General features: G+C 41.7%; 1 protein-coding gene across 2 annotated transcripts; it reads right to left on the bottom strand.

Annotated features, from left to right (window-relative positions):
- Positions 1-404: 404 nt before the first annotated feature.
- LOC306921932 (centrosomal protein of 95 kDa-like) lies at positions 405-17,692 on the bottom strand. Of its 2 annotated transcripts, none has more exons than XM_079499265.1 (21): positions 17,474-17,692; positions 16,450-16,578; positions 15,995-16,102; positions 15,296-15,406; positions 14,518-14,638; positions 12,809-12,939; positions 11,855-12,093; positions 11,153-11,222; positions 10,107-10,174; positions 9,346-9,530; positions 8,568-8,697; positions 8,124-8,241; positions 7,537-7,742; positions 6,883-6,975; positions 6,454-6,601; positions 6,056-6,225; positions 5,311-5,385; positions 4,580-4,732; positions 3,757-3,903; positions 2,299-2,370; positions 405-1,904 (listed from the first exon to the last, which is right to left on the bottom strand). In XM_079499265.1, the coding sequence occupies exons 1-21, from the start codon at positions 17,496-17,498 to the stop codon at positions 1,728-1,730; spliced, it is 2,676 nt and encodes an 891-aa protein (XP_079355391.1). In that variant the 5' UTR covers positions 17,499-17,692; the 3' UTR covers positions 405-1,727. The 2 variants fall into 2 exon arrangements, with proteins under 2 accessions (XP_079355391.1, XP_079355392.1); XM_079499266.1 differs by having other exon boundaries at positions 11,855-12,090.
- Between the last annotated feature and the right edge of the window lie 4,531 nt (positions 17,693-22,223).

The raw sequence follows: 22,223 nt of genomic DNA, 5'->3' as shown, positions 1-22,223 counted from the left end.
TTCATAGAAAAAAAACCTAACCGTCAAGCCTCATCATCTCTTGCTCAAATGTGCACACTGTAGAATAAAGGGCTTAAACGGAACCGATTGGCCATACTACATTCTTACCGATGTACCACGGTGATGTTCAATATCGGGATACCAATCTTATCCAATCAGGACTTGCCCAGTAAACCATAGATATTAATGTCTATAATATTATTATGTCTAGTAAACAACTGAAATGGGAAGTGATGAAACAAATACATGAGCAGACAAAATTGAACCTGTCTGGAACATTATAAGATTGAAGCTGTTAAATGAGTTATGCGACTGGATGAAATTGGCAACCCACCTGACAATGTATTTTATGTTTACTGTAGCACTGGAGACATAGGCATACTTGTTACCGAACCAACATTAGTCTATAGCAATGATTTAACATCAGAATACAGAGCTTTTAACTTTTCAACAACAAATGTTTTATATAACCAAAAAATATATAACTTACAGCACCAACATTGTACTTTGTTTTGTATTGGTAAAATGTATAAAACCTGTACCTGTTCTGTTTGATATAATACAATGTTAAAGAGTGAAAAGAGTCACACTAAATACAGTAGTAGGATGACAGGACATTTACTGTATGTGTTGATCAGACAGAATCCACAATATTGGTATTGTTTGCATTGTGATCATATAAATTGTTTTTTTCTGAAAACAATGTTTCATTCATTTCTAAAATCTTTATTAAAACAGCATATTCTGGACTTAATTGATTAATATGTTCACCCCAAATCAGCTTATTCCATTGTACGTCTGTTACAATAAAGCTTTTAGATCTCTTAATATTTGGACAATTGATACAATTCTAGACAACCTGATAATACTAATTAAATATAATCAAGATGGATAACATTACAGAAATCTGATTATGACCACCCCCTGGTAATCAGAAAGCACAACCAAGTTAGTAAAAAAAAGAAAGTTAAATAAATAGGTCTCTGGCACAGTTAAAATGGTACGGAAGACATCCAGCATAAAGGTATGTAGGAATAAAACAAAGGAAGTCATAAGGAACGTAAATCCTGACAGTGTGACATTCATTCTCAGCATTAGCGTTGCATCCATTTACTCACAATGGTCGCAGTTGGGAAAAATGTATTGAATGTATTAGAATGTATTGCTACAAGACACAATCTAATAACAGCATCACACACACAAACGCACAGTGAGGGAGTCGTTTTAGGTCATTCTTAAATAATCAAGTATTAAAAACAGTGGAAGAGAAGGACTTGGTCCAAGGTAGCAGCTCAGGTGAGAGGAAGAGTGTTCTAATAGCCTAGCTACATATTGGTTGGGTGTGCATTAATGAAAACACTTGCACTAGGCACAATTCTTTGAAAAATAAAATAGGGAAAAAGGCAACTGGGTTTACCCAGATACATACACCTTGACTTTTAGCCCATGTTTTTGTTTAAAATTGTTGAATAAACATGATTCAATTCTATGACAATCTGGATCTCATATGATTTTTAAATATCCATTTTCTTTTCTGGGTAAAAACTAAAAAGGAAGAGGCCAGAAAAGTCATTTTCACAAGGACGTGTCGTACCTTCTGTGTTGGATTGCATGATGATGCAGTCTCTTACTGCATCCTCTCTTTAGTGTAAAAAAAAGCAAACTAAAGATTTAAACCAGTATTTCACATGGAGCAGAAAATGCACTCTTGCTCCCCAACTACTGGGTCAGTGCAGACAGCTGTTGTTGTACTGAAAGGAGGCCATTTGAACACGGCCACGGAGCCTCTGGACCTCTAGGTCTCTGAAGTAGTCATCCTCGTCGTTCTGAATCACAGTCTTCTGCAGCTCACCGATCTCACGCTCCATCCTGGAACGCAGCTCTCGCTTCATCTTCAGCAGAGACTGCACAGACAGACGGAAGAGAGGAGTAAACGAGTGTTTTCTCCAGCATTCTCGAGGGACCAAACAAAAGAGGGAGACAGTTGTACAAATGCGACATAAAATGTACAGTGCGAGTAGAAGCAGCTGTTATACCATGGGCTTGTTAGCTTCAGGACATAATCCAAACCCCATACCAGTGGTTTTCAAATTTTGGCTCAGAGCACCCCTGTAAATAACCTTTTCATCCATGGCACCCCTGAATTACATTGTTACTTTATACAATACAATACATACAATTTTGTTATGTAATATTTAGTAGTGTGCAAGTCATAACTTAGTTGCCACCCATCTATGCTACAACTAGGCTTCGTTTTGACTTCCATACAGATGATGTAATCACACCCTGGACGTTTACCTTTTCTTGGGCCTTTTTTCGAACCTGGATCTCGTGCCTTTCTTCTGCAAGCATTTCAGCCAACAACGAGAACTGCAAAAGAAGGTCCATATTACAACTTCAATATTCCTACATTATTGTACTCGGGAAGATATTTATGCAAGAGCAAAAGGAAACCATGTATGGTCAAAGTAGCAATCAGTTTTCTGTAGACTAGTATTGTGTGTAAGTTACTCCATTTCTATACTACTACAACACAATACAATAATTGATCTGCTTGTGTCTGAATTACAGTAAGTCTTCGCCGATCTACCTGAAGAGCAAATACTGGACAATGCCGAGACCTGTACGGGTCTGTGTTTTATTATGGTCAATTGGGCCCGGATTGGTTCAGATTCTATTACCTCAGGTCCCAGGTCTGTTTATTATTATGTGTAATACCCGAGTGGATCCGAAAAGACCCTACTCAGTGCTGAACAGGGGGGAAAAAAGCATGAAGTGCTGCTTGATGATGAGGCCGACTTAGAATCAGTACTGTAGCACAAAATAAGGGGAACTAAACTAAACTCATGCGTGCCAGGCTGACAGCTGGGTTTCATCAAACTACTGTATAACTCAATGGGATTCTTTATTCGGATCCCCATTAGCTTCCACTGCCATGGTCGCTAGTCTTCCTGGGGTCCACACAAAAACATCATACAATGTACAATGTGTCAGTTGTTATACAAACAACAACTGACACTTGTCAGTCTAAATCCAAATTACAATTACATTAAAATGCCAAAGATATATAGATAATATAGGTTAAATATCATGTACAAAAGCACTAATGTTTATTAAGAGGTTTTTTAAAAGAGTATTTACTTTTGATTTGTTTTATGTTTACAGATTCCACTGTTGAGTGGCTCTATAAATGACAGACAAGTGTTTCTGTATTTGGTTTTGGAAGATCCAAATACCCTGAGCTTACCTGTCTAGTTTGATATCTATGTTTTAGACCTGAACTAAATAATTGATTTCTGTAGAAATCTGGCTTTCCCTAAATTATTGCATTTCTGTAAAATTCTACAAGACTAGAATTTAATTTAGCCTCTACAGTTAGCCATACTAAACTGTGGTGCATCCTAGCAACATTGGTTTTAAAAGAGCAGTTCAGCACTAATCTTGCAGCTCTATTTTGTGCTAGCTAGAGGTTTTTTAATATCTTTTTTAGCAGCAGAGGGCCACACAACCGTACAATACTCCATTAATTAAAAAGGACACTAACTAAGCACTAACACAGGCTTTCACATTTGGTGTAACACAGAGAACATCTGCGTGTAACCGCAATACCCTGACCCGTTATTTTCTATTAATTACTCTTATTGTAGGCTGCTATGTAGCAGCTAGATTCCACATGGAGAAGCCTATAACTGGCATCTACTGTCTAAAGTGGCACTGTGTCTCGTGTGTTTCTGTTCATGGAAGTTTCTCTCCAACCTGGTCCTTGTAGTAGTTCTCCATGGACTTGATCTGGTCCTGGTGTCGTTGCTGGTGCTCCAGACGCTGCTCCCTGGCGTAGGCCCTCTCCTCCCGCAGTCGAGCCTTCTGCAGCTCCAGGCCCTCCTCAAACACCTGACGAAACATCTACACACGAATGTTCAAAGTACGTTTAATCACTGTACTCTCCCTTTCTTTATGTTATAGCTGGGGTTGTGGGGACTAGGGAGTATGTGACTACATACATCGTACATACATTTTGTTTTGATTGTATTGTTCCACTTTTTGCTTTGGCAATGTAAACGTATGTTTTCTCATGCCAATAAAGCCCTTTGAATTACCTGACATGACTATGAATGTGATATGCAAGTCTGTGGTATTCGTCATCTCTTAAATTATAATATCATTGCCAATGCAATATGGTCGTGCTGTTTCTGTACATAGAAATGGCCATTTGCTGCTAGTGTTAACTGATCAGTGCATCTTAGAATGACTGGAATCAGTGCATTAGTTGTACACTGGTGCCACAGGCGTAAAATAGATATTGTCATGCACCCAAAAAGAACCTACGTCTTTTAATACAGGAGATCAACTAAGATACAATACAATGGTAAGAACAAGAGGGTTGTTTGTTGACATTGACAAAACTAAAAGACCAATGAAGGTTAGTGCTATACTGTACAACCTCAAACCAAGTTAAGTCACTAAGATTATAACAATAAACAATGGTTTGTGGTGCAACGTTGCAAGCTAAATTACACTACTAGAAAATACAAATGAATGGTGTGATGGAGCGAATAAAAAGAATGCACCCGCTACCCACCCTCTCCTCCTTGGAGCGTGCCCGCATGAGGCGGGCGCGGAACTGCACATGGTAGTCACTGTGGTACTTCTTGGCTCGGGCAACCTGCTGCCTCTGTTCCTTAAGTTTGTTCTGGGCTGATTTCTGCTGCTGGATACGGTCTTTAAAATCCCTCTGGAAGATAGAAATCTTAGCTTAACACTGTCCAGTTGGTTGTTTATTCCATATTTGAACTGAGGACCGATCTACAAGCAGTAGTATAGTTGTAGTATAGTTTGTTGATTACTTTTGATGCAGTAATGGTCTTTTTCTTTAAGAAGTATTAAAGTCCACACTGCCAAAGACTTAATTTGAGTAACTTGTGTTTTTAGTTTATCCACTAGATCAGGCCTGTCGAACTCAACTTGGGGTGAGGGCCGCATATATATATATATATATATATATATACTAGATGGTGCCATTGGCTAGCCTATGGTCCACTGTGCAAGTCTCACTGGGGCTGGGACAGGGGAAACCAGTGGCTCATCCAACCAAGCTCCCACGCAGAGACATTTTTTCCCCCCTCTTCCTCATATTTATCTTCCTTGAATCGTTCCACTTTGGGTGCAGCCACTTCAATGGGCTCCAACTACTGAACACACTTATTTTTTCACGAACGCACAACGAACGGCTCTCTCATTACCAATGTGTGATTGTAGTGAAGATGAATATTCTTAAAGGTGAGTAAAAAGTAAAAAGAAAACTTGGCTCACCAGGCGCTTGTTGTGTTCCTGCTCTTTGTGGATGATTTCCACCAGTAGGTCATGTTTTTTCTGAGCTTCCTCCACCTAAAAAATATTGAATCACTCAATGGAAATATGCCACTGATGACAAAATGTCACATCAATGCACTAATAACACTGACAAAATTGAGGCACTTCCTGCACCACATGGTATTTTGCCCGTCTTTAGATATGGATTACATTTCACGATTTATTATGTGCATGTGTTATCCACATCTTAATGTTATTCATATCTCTATTATAATTATGGTTCTTTCCTCTTTCTGGCCAAATCCCTTATGATAGCGAACGTCTATGGCAACACGCAAGCTATGTAAGTGCACGATATATGAGGTATTAACCACTTTCAACCTGGCATCACAATTTTGGGCATGTAATTCTAGCCATTCTTTTTCCAAAAAAGCCTTTAAGCTTGAGAGATAAGCTTGTGATACCATCGTGTGATGAAGTATGAGATAGTGATTAAAGATGTGTGCATTTGCCCAGGCGGTGGCGTAACCGTCTGGGCACCCGACTGGTAATCCAGTCGCAGTGTGCCGCGGGTTCGACTCCCGAGCCCGACACGGCCTTTACTGCATGTCTTCCCCCATCTCTCTCCCGTTTCCTGTCAGCCTACTGTCTGTCCCTTCAAAAACCAATAAAAGGCGTAAGCCGCAAAAAAAAAATCTTTAAAAAAAAAAAAAAGATGTGTGCATTTGAGTCTGATTCTTCCTACCTGACTGGAGAGTTTGCTGCGGTGGTGGCTGCGAGAGGAGGAGACGGCGTGGAGTCTATCCACCTGCTCCAACTGCTGTTCCCACATACGGCCCATGGTATGGGGCGAGATGTGAAGATGGGGGAGTTCCTCCAGGAGGGTCGGGAGGAGGTCGTTGTCCTTCACCTTCACTGCAAGGGGGAAGAGCAGGAATGAATGAGAAACAGATTGTCAGCCAGAGAAAGGAAGAAGGAAAATAGAAAAAGATGATTGTTGATGCTTCCGTAATCAAATTATTGTCTTTACTTTAATGAGAGTTGTTTAGGTTTGCACTTCATAAGGTTGTAGTTTTAAAAATGGTTCTGTTATGCACACCCACAAAGTCTCAAGAGAATGGGAAACAGAAAATCTTGTTTTACTTGGCTCAGTCTTCCTGGGATAGTCGCATCGCCTGCGTTCCTGTGTGGTCTGCCTGGTGCGGGGCGACTGAAGACTTCGTCTTTTAGCTGGGTACAGTTTGGGGGTCTGGGGGATGTCCTCTAGTATAGCTTCTCTGTACTCCCGCTCCTTAGCATACAGACAGTTTTTATTTCAGCAAGGTCATAGGTCAAAGTAGCCATAAGGTCGCATTAGAGGTCTTCGGGTAAGCCTGAGATCCGAAAATACCCGGGGTCCGACCCAAACCGGAGCCGGTTCCGGTTCCAATCACAAGAAGTGACTCCCGGATATGTTCAGAGCGGCTCCCGTATGTCTCGGACCTCGGGTAATGACTAAATCCCATTTTTCGCAGGGTTTTTTTTTCGGTACGGGTTGGTCAAATTGGACCTCTTAATCATTCTGTTACTTACAGCTTCCTGGGCTTTGAGTCGCTCCTTCGCCAAGTTTGCCCGTTCTCTATTCTCAAGCCTTTTCAGCTCCTCCTCATAGGCCTTACTCACCAGCTGCAAAGAGAGAGCGAGAACTTCACTGCTAGTTAAGCTGCATGTAATGTATTCACATTTTACAGGCTTTGATCACATATTGATATGAAAATATAGACAGGCACACAGTGACAAGGATATCAAAACTGCACACATTCTGAGACATTAACAGTCAGACATTTAATTAATAATTAATGTTGTTTTTTGGAACATTCATCTTCCAGTAAACATAGAATATATGCATCATTTGAATCAAGAGCTGCCAGTTCAGCATTGTGACCTTTTCAATTAATTCCAGAAATACCTCACCCACCCAAGTATTCTAAATCATGTTGTTTTTTGTTTTGTTCTTGTTTTATATACTGCAATCATGTATTCTGGATACACTATATTTCTTGTACAATGTTTCATTGTGTTTTACATAGGTAGAGGCCTCGTATAAGCCCCTTGGGCTTTTTTGCCTCAGCCTAGCACTTTACCCTTCTTATATTTATATGCTCACTGTATTGTTTTTATACTGTGCTGAATAAATAAATACAAATACAAATACCCTCCGTCATATACTGTATTCACTACCCATACCTCACTGTGTCGCCTGTGACTGTGTTTGTGTCGTAGATCTTGTCGTCGTGTTCGAATAGGAGCAGTGAGGTTGGCTTGTCTCCTGTCATCCAGGCTCAGTGCCTCCCTTGAGTTGCCCTCTGGCTGTCCTTGCAGGGAATGACATGGCCCCGGTGGAGATGGCGACAGGGAACGTGTCCGGTGAGCGGCTTGAAGCTGAGATGCATCTGGCAGAGGGTTCGAGGCAAAGTGTAAGGAACTTTAGAATTCAGGGTATTTGCTCACACCTATGCCTTATTATATCAATGCTTATATAAACACAATAAAACGTAATTTCAGTAACATCCTAGTGTTTGCCAAAGATAGGAGTAACCCACCAGCATTATCTATACACTGCTAGATGGGTTATCGCTCTACTGTGTTCCTCAGCTCACAGATAACATTTGCATACTGTTCAATTGACTTGCAAACTCTATGTAAATTCCCAGATACAGTGATGACCATCCAGCAACATTTGAGAAAGCAGCTATTTTAACTGGACAGAGCATGAGAAAGTGTGTGTGCCGTGTGCACCGTGCAGTATAGGACAGAGAATTTGTGAATGGAACCTGAGTGTGGTCCGGTGGTCCTGCGACACTCCATGACACTGTCACTGTGGTGGGACTGTGTGTCCTCCTCTCTGACGTCAGTGGACTCTCCACTCTCACCCAGCGCTCGCTTTAGCATCTACATGAATACCAAAACAAGCACACACACATACATTCACATGAAGTTAAAGCCAAACGCACATCATTGCATGCTAGTGTGTGTATGTGTGTGTGAGCGTGCACACACACACACACACTAATGAAATCAAAATTCTTTTAACAAATGAAATGTAAGGAAAGGAAAATACTACACAAAACTTATACAAGTAATAGCTAACAAATGCATCACATGCAGAAAAACTACATGATATACATCATGTTTACTTGATGAGGAATAATACAAATGACGAGGTGAATGGCAATGTGCAATCACCACACAGAGAAACAAACGTGTCATGTACCCACCTGGTCGAGGTCCTCCAGTCGTCGGGACAGCTTCTGTGACATGTCCTGTAGCTCCTGTTCCGCCTGCCTGTTCTTCTGTCCGTGAAAGGACAGAGGCTCCCTGGAATCGTCCTCCCCCACTCGGATACTGCTACTCGTACAAAACATGAAACATAGAAAATCAACGATGTGTGAGTAAGTACATTTTATTTATATACACAGAGACAACTCACAAAGTGCTTAACATACAGTGAGATTAAAAACAAAACAAGGCATTAAAGCAGTTGTAATGTTTATGACAGTATTCCGTTTTATCCACAAGGGGGCGCTTGGCAGATAGAACAGAAAGGCAAGAGTACCACAGACGAAAAACAGTCTAAATCCAAATTTCAGACTGACCCCTCCACGAAAAGGCCTCGTTGTCCTGAACCCTGATCTATCATTTATATATTATGGATCAATAGTGTGGACTTAGACTGTTATTCGTCTGTGGTACTCAATTAATCTCAAACAGGGGAGCAAATAACAACACAAGCATGGGGAAAGAAAAAATATATATATATATATATATATATATATATATATATATATATATATATGCCACTGGAAAGGATCGGGGGAAAAACAAACAAGAGAATGGGGAAAGGGTCGAAATTAAATGCTTGTACAAATAGTAGCCCTCAAGACCCGTGGAAGAGCATTCGAGACCAGCAGACCAATGTATGATGCAAGATACAGCAATAACATTCTTTATTCAATATTAAACGGCCTCTCCAAAATATCTGCCTGACAATCTCACCTGAGACCGTTCCTTTCCTCATATGGAGGCCGACTGTCCTGTTGGTGTAGGGTGGGGCTTACATCCTCCTCGTCCTCATACGCGGCTGGGCTTTGTGCTGTGGTCCCCACGTGGTCCGGCAGGGGGAGGAAGAGCACGTCTGGCTGGGTGCGGAACAGGACCCTCCTGGGACCACCGTTAGTTGGCTGTAGACATAAATAGTTGAAATTACTAAAAAGGCCCCAGAGTACGAGATGCCACTGGAAAGGATCGGGGAAAAACAAACAAGAGAATGGGGAAAGGGTCGAAATTAAAGGAACTAGAGCGGTTCCGCCTTGGGCACTGGCCTACTTGGAGCGATGCAAGTTGGAAATGCATGCCCCACTCAGTTATTATGTCTGTGTCCCTTTTATGCCGATATATGGAGTTCTTTGTCAGGCATGCCCAAATGTGGAGTCTAAGCCGATGTCAGTACATCATTGTGATGTCAGAACAGGCCAGCTCTATATATGGAGATCTAGGTGTGATCAATTGGCTAATTTGGGCCCTGTCCAGAGCCTGGGCAGGCTTGAATTGGTTCTGTGTATCCCACCGGCTCAAGGCCGGGCTCTGCACTTGTGGAACATGTGAGTTACGTGGATTACACACATACGTACACATAGAGACGTGGTGCAGTTATATTAGGATAGGAATAAAAAAGCCATTACAATCAAAACGGCTTCCAAAGCTCTCAGTAACTTTTGAATACGATATAAACCTTAAGAGATTCTGTTCTAATGTACCTTTAGTTGTTCACCGTCCTCCACTCCCCTGGTTCTCTGACGACTGGAGGCAGACTTCTCACTCAGAACTGGGAATGAATAGATTTTTCTCTTTTAAGAACACACAAAATGCAAACACAAACCCACAGACAGAATTTCAGGAACAAGACCTTATATTAGCAACCATCTAAAATGCCAAATTGATTGCAAAACAAAATTATATTTCCAATACTTCCAATCTGTTTATATAAGCTAACCCATTTGGACCTGGTGAAACCTATACGTTGTTATACCTTTGAATCCAGGAGCTACCTAGTTGTTGCTATACATGTAGCAACAATCTTTATTTCTTTTTTACATTTTTTAATAAGAATTTGAAGGTTTTCAGAAACCTTAGGTTAGGTTTTAGAAGGCGAAAACGGCCTCAGGTCTAAATGGGTTAAAATAGTATTATGGCTCTGCTTCCAAGAGTAAATTAAGCAAACCATTTTAAACACATACATGTTCGAGGGATGACTTCCGCACACCCGGTTCAATTTTATAGCAGGTGCGTATAGGTCCTGGCAGTACAGCAAACGTTATGAGGAAGGAGGAGAGACCCGCACACTGCCACTTGCTGGTTCAAGAACTTTATTTTAAAGAGTCATAGCAACGTTTCGGAACGTTGCTATGACTCTTTAAAATAAAGTTCTTGAACCAGCAAGTGGCAGTGTGCGGGTCTCTCCTCCTTCCTAAAAACACATACATGTAAAATTGGCAGCCGTAGCTTAGTGTCTAGAGAGGCCATCTGGTAATCAAAAGGTTACTGGTTCGTCTCCCAGGCCTGGTATATGATCAAAGTTCCCCCAAGCGAGACACTTATCCCCATAACCCCTAAATGCTGCCCTGTGAGCACTCTTCATAATCATAACCATCTGAGCAACCACCCGAAGCTGAAAACGTAAATTTCCCCACAGAACTAATAATAATATGTAATAAAATGTGTGCTTGAAAAAAACTATTTTATGTCAAGCACAACGTTGAGACAAATCTTGATTCAGTATCGATTGTTTTCCATTTTCACTCACCAGGAGAGTGGCACAGGATAGGAGATTGTTGTCCATTTGTATAAACTGTATTTGCCATTTGCCTTGAGTTCTGAGAGAATGTGGATAAGTGAGAGAGGCAGGTTCATGCAAGTCATCAAACTGAGTGTAGGTTAAATTAATCTTATGATGTACTATTAAAGCAATGGAAAATCTATATTTCTGTACAGCAGGAATATTGACAATAACCCTGATTAACATTTGTAATGATATGAGCAAATCGTATTTCCCTGCTTGATTACTCATGCCTGTGTTGAACAGTATGCCCTTTCCAGCACACAGAGCATGCGCAATAGTGTTGCAGATTCATGCCAGAAAATCCACGAGTGAACATTGTTGTTGTGCCTCTTGTCACTACAATTACTATTCAGTCAGTAAATAACGTCTACCCTTTCAAAACGTTGTCGTCATTGAATGAACCCAGTAATACAACATTTACTAACCAAAATAGAGGACAGTGTGCTTATGTGTGTGGTTTGCATGTGCTAAAATAACATATAGCTCAACGTTAGAGTATTGTACTAAACCGTCCGTGGCCACACTGCAGCATTATAAACTTAGAGTACAGTCATTTTTAAAGATCTCAAGAAGATGCCAAATTATGCCCACGTAATAAGCAAAACAAAATAAACAAATATGTAAATGGTTGGCATACTGTTGGTAAAGTTCATAGTACAAGCTCACCTCTGTAGTGACAGGAGCAGCCTCATCTTCTGTGTGTCTGTGACTTAGCCCGTTGGCAAGGGGGTACTGGCTGGGGGAGTACGGGGCTGCGCCAGGCCTGTGGGGCGTTGTGGTCTGGTAAGGGGGCTGTAAAGGGATGGCAGCTGGGTGCAGGGATTCCCTCAGTAGAGATGCCTGGGTGTCCAGAGGGTCAGAGGTGGGGACAGGTTCCAACAACGAGGGAGGGACCGCCACGACTGCTGTAGGGGGAACAAAAGAATGAATGCACTTCATTCAATAGCTAAGTAAGTACGACACTGTGTGAGTTGATGTCTGCTGATGCCAAACTAAATCATGAAATTATAAATATGTTCAAACAACCTATTGATAAATCAGATAGCTGAACAGCTACCCAAATGTGCATTATTTGATACAAGATATTACATATCTACACACCGGTGCTTTAACACATTCAGGCCTGACGTCGAAATTTAAAAAAAAAAGTTTTCTAAATCATGACAATTTTCGGAAAGATTTGAGGCACATTTTAACGATTTTTCAAAAATAGCAGACCTACAAGTTCATAGCGCGCCACTCGGTGGCGCGCTATGAGCTTGTAGATCTGCTATTTTTCAATAGCTAAATTATAACAATGTTTAAAACACCAAAAGGGGTTCCCGCCCCAAAATGGGTTAATGGTTAATATGGTTAAACGCTAACGTGACATGGATGCGTTCCAGGTCTCAATGGATTAATGCAAAACTGCTTGAAAACAGACCAATGCCTCTAAATATTTGACGCTGTAATGAGAAATGAATATTCAAGAAATGTATGAAATTGTGTATTTTATATCCATGACACTTTATTTAGGTGGCATCAAAATGTGCATAAAGACAATAATATACTTTGGTTTGACAGCTAATGTAAGAAAAAAAGGGCACAAGTGAAAATGTTCATCATGTGTGTGGGTCTAACCTTCTTGTTTGGCTGTGAACGTCCGTGCAGTATCTCCCAGCCCAATGAGTTCATTGGTCGATCCCGTCTCTTCTGCATTCCAAGAATGCAGGGAATGTTTACTGGACTGTTTACTGGACTGGACAGTGGACCTGAGAGAGAAGAGTAAGGATGACCTATCATTGATTCATCCAGTCAGATAACGTACTGTATATGTATATAATAAGACTTTAAGTCATTGTACACTGATAAGACAACACACCATGAATACAACAATCTCCACAGTAAGAGGAAAATATATATAATTATCTCTACAGATTCCATGTGGTCAAATATTTTACAAAATAAATTATTTAAGACTCCCTTCAATACATTTTGTACTAATGTATTTCAGAGGTTCCTCATTCCTCATGTGCCCTGAGAAAGGAGGTATCTCAGAAATGCAGATTGGATCAAATAAACTCTATTGATGGCATGATTGCACATCAAACCATTACTTTTATTATTTGTTATTCTTTCGGTGTTACTCTGCATCATTGGAGCACCAGCAGAGAACACAAATACCGTACTTTAATTTTAATCATCGGAAAGAATACAAAATAGGAACACATTTAAAAGACAGCACTGAGCACAGTATACTGTAGTGTACTTAAACTGCAACAATGTAACGAAGGAAAAAAACATTGGACAGCTAACAGATCCGCCTTTCTGTTTACAAATGAATTAATGGCCCTGGTGAGCGCTGAGCAGAGCTACCTAACTAGCCGTTGTGTCAACAGAACTACTGACACTGATAAACACACAGTGGGAAAGTCATGTACTAAGACAAGGCACTGTTTTCCAAACAATGGGTAGGAAGTAGTAAGTACTAGGGACCCATTTGTGGGTCACGGAAAATAACCCCAATTTCGGACTCTGATGAAGACTCTATAGCAGAAACGTGTAGGTCGTTTAAAAAAAAAACTTTTGCCTTGCTAATCCATGATAATAAAGGCTTTTTATGCCTCAGAATTACTTTAAGTTCACCTTTCACCTTCCACACTTGGATATCAGCCAACTACTACAAGGGAAGGAACTTAAATATGTTTTCCTACCCACTCCAATGAGCTACTGCTAACTATGGACCATATATTCTTTTTTAGTTAGTGAAAATAGGTGATTTAGAAGCTCACAACGTGTTGCATCTGCAACACGTTGTGAGTTGTACATAGATAGTCTATTATCACTAGTTTGGGTCCAGATTAAAAAATAATCTTCTTTTGGTTATAGACTATCGCGGGCGTGCGCTTCCTTAAAAGAGGACGACGGACGAGGACTTTATTCTTTATTTAATAGTAATACTGAGCGGGTTGGGTGCTCCGCTGACTTTTTGGGGGGGGGGGGTTATTTTTTTATTGATTATTGGACATTGTGTTTGTAACCCGAGGCGTTACAGAGAACTTTGGGACTTGTTTGGGGCATGAGGGGGTTTGAAAGTAATTATTGTTTGTTGATTTAAGTTTGTTTTCGTTTATTTATTTTATTTATTAGGGAGGGACAGACGTCTTTTGTAAAGTGTATTGGTTTAATTGAGAACCGTTTTATTTTGTCAATTACTTTTCGTGGCATCTCTATATAAAGCATACAGACTAATAACCCTACGATCCTGTTCTTTTTTTTCCTCCATAATTTTCATTACTGTGTGAAGGGCGATTGTTACAAGAGCATGATGAACTTTATCAAACACTCACTGTGCACTGGAAGACTGGGATGCTCTCTCCAACATGGCATCCTTCTGCTCTGTGACCTCGGGGGCCTCTGGCCTGATGCTACCATGCAGGACATCATCATCAATGACATTGTCATTCGGTTCTTATTAAAGAAAGTGGAGAAATGCAGAATGAAAGAGAGAGTAAGACAGAAAGCCAGGAAGAGACACAGAGAAGTAGTAAGATAAATGAATTCAGATTTTAAACAAATTCAAAACAGCATAGAAACAAACATTCAATAGAGACAAATTAATTTGATACATGGGTGGTATGTCCCACTGTACAAATTACAGCAGAACTCACATCAATGTCACTGAGATTGCGGTGAACTTTCCACAATAGCACAAATGCTCTGTATTCACAACAACAAAACAACACCCACAGCTTCAAAGTTATTTTATCCCAAAAATGAAGAAGTGCAAATCTACAGTAGGTCATCATTTTCCTGGTCTTAATCACTTAAGCCTTATTTTATATTAAAACATCAAACATTTTTTTTTAAAGTTAAGCCATCTTAGAGCCTCTTAACAAGATCATCACAATATATTATGGTCACAATACCGATTAAAGTATTTGGTCAAAAATGTCATGTTATATAATTCTGTCCATATCGCCCAGTCCTACAGTATGTCCAGCCCAGCCCTATGTCTGGATCAGACTTGTGCACAGATGGATGATCTTATCCACCCAGCCTTGTGTCTCAGTCAGTATAGCACTGAAATAATAAGCATCACAATAAAAAAAGGAATCAACCTCATACCTCCGTTCTGTGAGTCCTCACTTATCTGCTCGTTGAGATATTCCAGTAGGCCATCGAAGATTTCCAAGAGGTTCTTGATGGACTCTCTGTCCCCTATGACCACATTTTCCCCTACGGCCACAAAGGGAAAACTATTTTAGGGGTTTCCTTTAGATCTCCAACATTACAGTACAAAGGGGTTTGTGTTGGCTAAGACTACATCTTAATGATTATGGTAATCTGCAGTCTTAGCCATACTTGCAATACTACCGACAGGCACAGACAGTTAAAGGACCACTTCACCAACTTTCAGCCTTGTCTGTAACTGTTCCTCACCATGCTCATTAAAGATGGCAGCATTTCTGTCTACTCGCTACTTGTGTCTCAGAGGAGGGCTGCGGACAGTTCATAGACATGTCTACAAGTGACATAATCATCAAGGTTTCAGTTTGGTCATTTAAAACCGGATTGAAAACTTTTTTTTATTATTAATAATATATATATTTTCTATTATATTGCTTCTATTTCAGCATGCTAACTTTCCAGGGAGAGAAAGACTGTAGTTTCTATTAGCTTGGAATCCCTATCGATGATGTCATTGGTATGCAGGTTCTGAGTGAGGAAGACCCAATAATACAAAAGACAAGGTTGATAATCTGTGAAGTCAGGTGCTATTTTAACAAATTAGTTGGTAGAGTAAAACAGTACAAAGGGACATACCCGTGATGTGTGATAGGCTTATCTGAAGGTAGTCCAGGGCCAGGGAGTCGATCACAGACTGAACGTTATGTACATCATCCTCCTGACTGCCCGGGGCAGCAATATAATCTAAACACAAACAAAAATAGCATGACCAATGTGTGCAGTGCACACAAATGCACTTGACTTGTGTATGTTCAAACAAATGCTCAAAAATCATTTCATGTTTGCATGTAGACCAACATGCCCATTAAAAACATGTGAAAACATACAGTATGCCCAGTTCACAGAGCCCCCTAAATAAAGTCTTGTGATGGCAGGTTTGAAGTTCTTAGGACACATTCTTAACATTCTAAACATGCACATGGGGATGTGGTCTTAACAAAAACGGAGTGAATCTCAAACTTTGCAAATGACCCAGCTTACATTTAAGCTCAATTAGCCAACCTTATGGGTTGGAAATTACTACTACTCACCTGGAACTTTCTCCCCCAAGATGTTCTCATACAGAGCAACAAAAACATTGGCATCACAGTCTGTCAGCTTCCTCAGCCTCAGATTTATGTGGCATTTGCTGAGTAAATCGTTCGCCACATCCACCCAATCTGTACAACAAAGAAATGTTGTTACCCAAAAGACAAAATTATTTATATTGATTTAAAACAGGACAATCCAACTTAATTATGGCAATAGGCCAGTACAAAGCAAGTAGGTCACTCTACCCAGTAAAAGTATCTGTATTATTCTATCCATGTGTTACTGAGATTCTGTATAAATGTAATTTGTACACTGTCAGAATTTTAGAATGCACACCTCAAAAAGGTGGTTGAAAGGTGCGTAGGCCAAAAGTGCAATTGTTCAAAAGGGGATCTCTGATAATACAATCAAAGATAAAGGTCCTGCACACACTGGAACTTAAAAAAATGTTGCTCTTTATTAGGTCAACGTTTCGATCGTCAAGCCTTCATCAGACAGACAATAGACATGTGTGTAATTACGGTGTAATTGATTGTACAACAAGAACAATATACTGTATGACAGATTGACGGGTTTTCTCTGCTTGAAAGCTCTGATACAGAAAGTACAATCTCCTAGGTGACATCAACTTGCCAACGTTTAGTCGCGGGACTAGAGCGGTAAGAGAGAGAGAGAGAGAGAAAGAGAGAAAGAGAGAGATAGATCAGGGATGAGTAGTATTGGCAACCATGAACCATTAGACAACCTTAGATACCTAGCTGTAGTGAAGTTATTCGAATCGTAAGTAGAAGGTTGCTGCCTGGATACTCTTTACAAATGTAATAAACTCGTTCTGTCTTGCTGCTCCTTTAATACTTTTAAATAACGGAAAACGCCACCAAATCATGCCTAAATATGCGACTGGTTGTTTGGTCAACTAAAGCTATGTAACGTTACGTTCACGAATTTCCCTCAACAGCAATACAATGGGTATGTTGTTAGCGGCTAATGTTAGCTAGCTACTGTACTGGTTTTTCGTCTTACCTCTTTCTCCCTCTTGGGTTCCCATCAAACAGCTGTCAAAAAGAGGCAGTTGAGGCTCCACATGTATTTATTTACCAACAAAAAAAAGTGTCCTCGAGTAAAATACAGTACATTTCTGGGCATACGTCCTTGAAGTTAGTTTTGCTTAAAGGAGGAACTAATGTTGACTAAACAGGGAACTCACTCACAGTCAGCCAGAGTTGTCGATACTCATTTAAATGCAGCTGTTCTCCTATTGGATGATCCGGTCGTTCTTTGTTTCCGGAAGCACGGTAACAGGATATAGGTGGCCACTGGGGGGCACATCATGGGGCACATAAAACACACTGGGCACTGGAGTGGGCACCAAGGAAGAGTATACTGTATTGTATAGTATACTGTATAAGTGTGTCCCCAGGTACAGCATAGGCCTACAGCATATCTTGTGTAAAATAAGCAAAAAGTAAAAACACTAATTCCAAAAAGCTTATTTTCTACTATTACAGGTTTTCTACCATAGAAAAAATGTGTACCTCAGTGAAATAAATATAAAATTATCCCTTTGATCTGAGTAGATCTGCTAAAATGCCTGTTTATTCAGCTTCAGTTACATATTCAAAGTATATTGCATTTTTAATGCTTTAATAATGCTTAATTTTAATGCTTAAAATCTTTAAATTTTGTCCCTGACTTTACTGTCCCCCCTGTTATGCTGATGCAAATCCACCTGTAAATGTCCCCTGACTATTTCTCTTGGGCAGGCAAATGACTTCAGCAATAGCATATATTTTTGATAGGAAACCCTACACAAGAAGTATAAGTATCACTGCTTATAATTTGACTTTTTATCAATGTTTTAGGTTGCATTACTGATGTGGTAAATCATGCCCCCCCTGTTATGCTTAAAGGGATAGTTCAGATTTTTTAAGCTGTATGAAATACTTGCCATTAATAATAATAGTGGTTGCAACTGTATTAATTGATTGCCCGAGTCCCGTGGTGGGAGTTCTGCTCTGGTTTTGGTGAAATATTAAGTAGTTCCGGTCATTTTGTGGGGGGCACAGGGGGCCACCATAGAGTAATGGGGGGCCACGCATTAAAAGTAAATTAATCCACAAAACTAAAGTCATTTCTATTGTTGACCTATTTAAAAAATATTAGTGCAACTTTGGTTCATTTTTGACCCCTCTATCACACGGAACGCCCAAAAAATAGCTCCATATGATAGAGGGGTCAAAGTTGAACGAAAGTTCAATATATTTATTTTAGAGGCCTAGAGGAAATTGATACATTTTCATAATTCTGAAAATATGGTTGATAAATGTATTCAAATCTTACTCTGTGTTCACAATGTGATCCCATATTATTTTTTATTATTATGGACGTAAGTCGGGACTTGATCACCCCGGCTGGGACACCCGAGTGAGGGGTATGATGTTGCGAGACCCGAAACCCTGAGAGAAGTTGGGATACATCACTGAGACGTCCCAGGTGCATTCATGCAATGTTTTTAGTTCTTAGTTGTTCTATTTATAGTGACTCTGACTCATAATAGACTTGACAACCAGGAATAGTCTGGTGACCAGTGACCACCCGAGAGATGGTTGACAGCCAGAATGTAGACGGCACCCGGGTGAGCAGTGTGTAACCCAGCCTCTGTCTGCCGTGAGGAGAAAGCCCAAAAAAGTGAGGCCTTTAGGAGGGCCATTCAAGCCGCAAGTGGAGCCTGTGGCACCGCCGTTTCCCTGCTGGTGGAGCCTGCAGAATCCACCACTCCCAAATGAAGTGTCTGGTGCTGGGAATCTGGTGCAACACACAGGTCCTGGCTGCACCTGCCACCTGGTGAGAGCAGGAGTGGACCTGGTGAGGCTAGGAGACTGGTGCCCGGCCAGGAGTTTACTTTTAATGCGTGGCCCCCTGTTATTATAAAAGAGTCCTTTGGTTCCATTTGTAGTAGGGGCTAAGGCTACACTGTCACAGTTACAGAGTCACCTCGACAGATCCTGTTGTTGTTTCCACACACACACACACACACACACACACACACACACACACACACACATTTCACTAGACATGTAGGTGCCGTAGGACTTTAACCTACCTACGGCAGAGAAGTATCTTCCCGTTACGTCCCTCCTATCCTCGTTTGACCTCTCCCTTTCTCCCTCCCCTCCCACTCACAAGGCTGGTAATGTTTTGGACCTCGTGTTCTGCAGAGCCTGCTCCCCCTCCACACTCTCTGTTACTCCCTTAATTAGGTCTGACCACCACTTCATAACCTTCTCCCTCTCTCTCTCTACTCTCCCACCTAAACCTACTCACCCTCCGACCGTCACCACCCGACGCAATCTCAAGTCCCTAAACCCCTCCTCCCTCTCATCCTCTATTCTCTCCTCTCTACCCTCCCTAGAGTCCTTCCTCTCTCTCTCACCCGACCCCGCAACCACATCCTTCCTCTCCTCTATCTCATCTGCATTTGACCAACACTGCCCTCTCTCGACCAGGCCAGCTCGCTCATCCCCACCGGCCCCCTGGTTATCTGAAACCCTCAGATCTGAACGAACACCTCTCAGGGCAGCTGAAAGGAAGTGGCACAAGACAAAGCTACCAGATGATCTCTCCCACTTTCACTCACTCCTCTCTGCCTTCTCCCTCTCACTAACCACCGCTAAAACCTCCTTCTACCACACCAAAATCCAATCCTGCACTTCTAACCCAAGGAAACTCTTCTCCACTTTCTCCTCCCTCCTTAAACCCCCTCCCCCCACTCAACCCTCATCCCTCACCGCGGAGGCCTTTGCCAACTACTTCGAAAAGAAGGTTGATGATATCAGTAGCTCCTTTACCCCCCTCCCCCATAAAGAAGCACTCGACTCAACCAATGCTAACCATAACATACCATGCATGTCCTCCTTCTCTCCTCTATCCCCAGATGAGGTCCTGAAACTAGTCACATCCACTAGACCTACCACCTGTCCTCTCGACCCCGCCCCGTCTCCAATCTTCCAGACCATCGCACCTGACCTGCTCCCCTTCATCACTTCCATTATCAACACCTCAGTAACCTCAGGCTGCGTCCCATCTGCCTTCAAGTCAGCCAGGGTATCACCACTCCTCAAAAAACCAACTCTTGACCCCTCAGATGTCAAGAACTACAGACCGGTATCACTCCTTTCCTTTCTTTCCAAAACCCTTGAACGTGTTGTCTCTAACCAGCTTTCTCTCCATCTCTCAGAGAACAACCTGCTGGATCCCAACCAGTCAGGATTCAAGAAGGCACACTCCACGGAAACTGCACTCCTCGCAGTCACAGAAGCACTACATGCTGCCCAGGCTGCTTCCCACTCTGCAGTCCTGATTCTCCTAGACCTATCGGCGGCATTTGACACAGTGAACCACCAGCTGCTCCTAGGCACCCTAGCTGATCTAGGCATAGGCGGGACGGCGCTGAAGTGGTTCTCCTCCTACCTCTCTGACCGGACTTACCAGGTTTCTTGGAAAGGTTTGCTATCACCCCCCCGCACCCTCCAAACTGGGGTCCCACAGGGCTCTGTACTTGGTCCCCTCCTCTTCTCACTGTACACTAAATCCCTTGGCACCATCATCTCTGCTCACAATATATCCTATCACTGCTATGCCGATGACACACAACTGTTTCTATCCTTCCCCCCCTCTGCCACCCAGGTAGAAGAGCGCATCACTGCATGCCTGGCTGACATCTCACAGTGGATGTCTTCCAACCACCTCAAGCTGAACCCAGACAAGACTGAGCTTCTGTTCTTCCCAGCTAAGTCCTGCCCTATGCGGGAGCTAACTATCTCCGTAGACAACGCCCTGGTAAAGTCTGTCCCGACAGCCAGGAACCTTGGTGTTGTCCTGGACAGTCAGCTCTCGTTCAAAACACACATCACAGCTGTCACTAGATCCTGTAGGTTTACACTCTACAACATACGACGAATTAGACCGTTCCTCACCCAGGAGTCAGCCCAGCTCCTAATCCAGACAACAGTCTTGTCAAAACTTGACTATTGCAACTCCCTCCTTACTGGCCTACCGGCATGTGCACTTAAGCCCCTCCAACTGATCCAAAATGCCGCAGCACGCTTGGTCTTCAACCAACCAAAATTCTCACACGTCTCCCCCCTTCTCCGCTCGCTCCATTGGCTCCCGGTCGCTGCCCGCACAGAATACAAAACTCTGATGCTGGCATTCAAAGCAACCAAAGGCATGGCCCCCCCATATCTCACAAGTATGATCGTACCCTACAAACCCTCCCGCTCACTCAGATCAGCCAACGCAGGGAAGCTGGAGGTACCTTCACTAAAAACGCCGGGACAACGCTCCACACGTCCCAAACTCTTCTCCCTTCTGGCTCCAAAACTATGGAATGCACTTCCCATTGCAGTCAGAACTGCAGCCTCACTCCCAATCTTCCGCCGTAGTCTGAAAACCCACCTCTTCAGACTCCACCATGGCCCGTAGCACTTGCCCTAGCCTAGCCCCTTAGATAGCACATTATGTAGACTTAGATAGTATTTTCAACAGACTTATAGCTTGTTATGTAGACAGCTCTAGAATTGCACTTTATGTAGTCATAGCACTTTATAGTACACATGTATAATATATTATATAGTATAGTATGTATAGTTTACATAGATACTCCACTGTTACGTTCTTAGTTTACGCATGATTCATGATAACTACTTTTTATACATGTGATGTATGCCATGCTTTTTGTTATTGCTTAATGTAAGTCGCTCTGGATTAAGAG

The sequence above is a fragment of the Electrona antarctica genome (genome assembly GCF_951216825.1).
Source record: "Electrona antarctica genome assembly, chromosome: 4".
NCBI classification, from domain to species: Eukaryota; Metazoa; Chordata; class Actinopteri; order Myctophiformes; family Myctophidae; genus Electrona; species Electrona antarctica.
The sequence above is the reverse complement of the archived record's forward strand: the minus strand, read 5'-3'. Positions and strand labels throughout refer to the sequence as shown.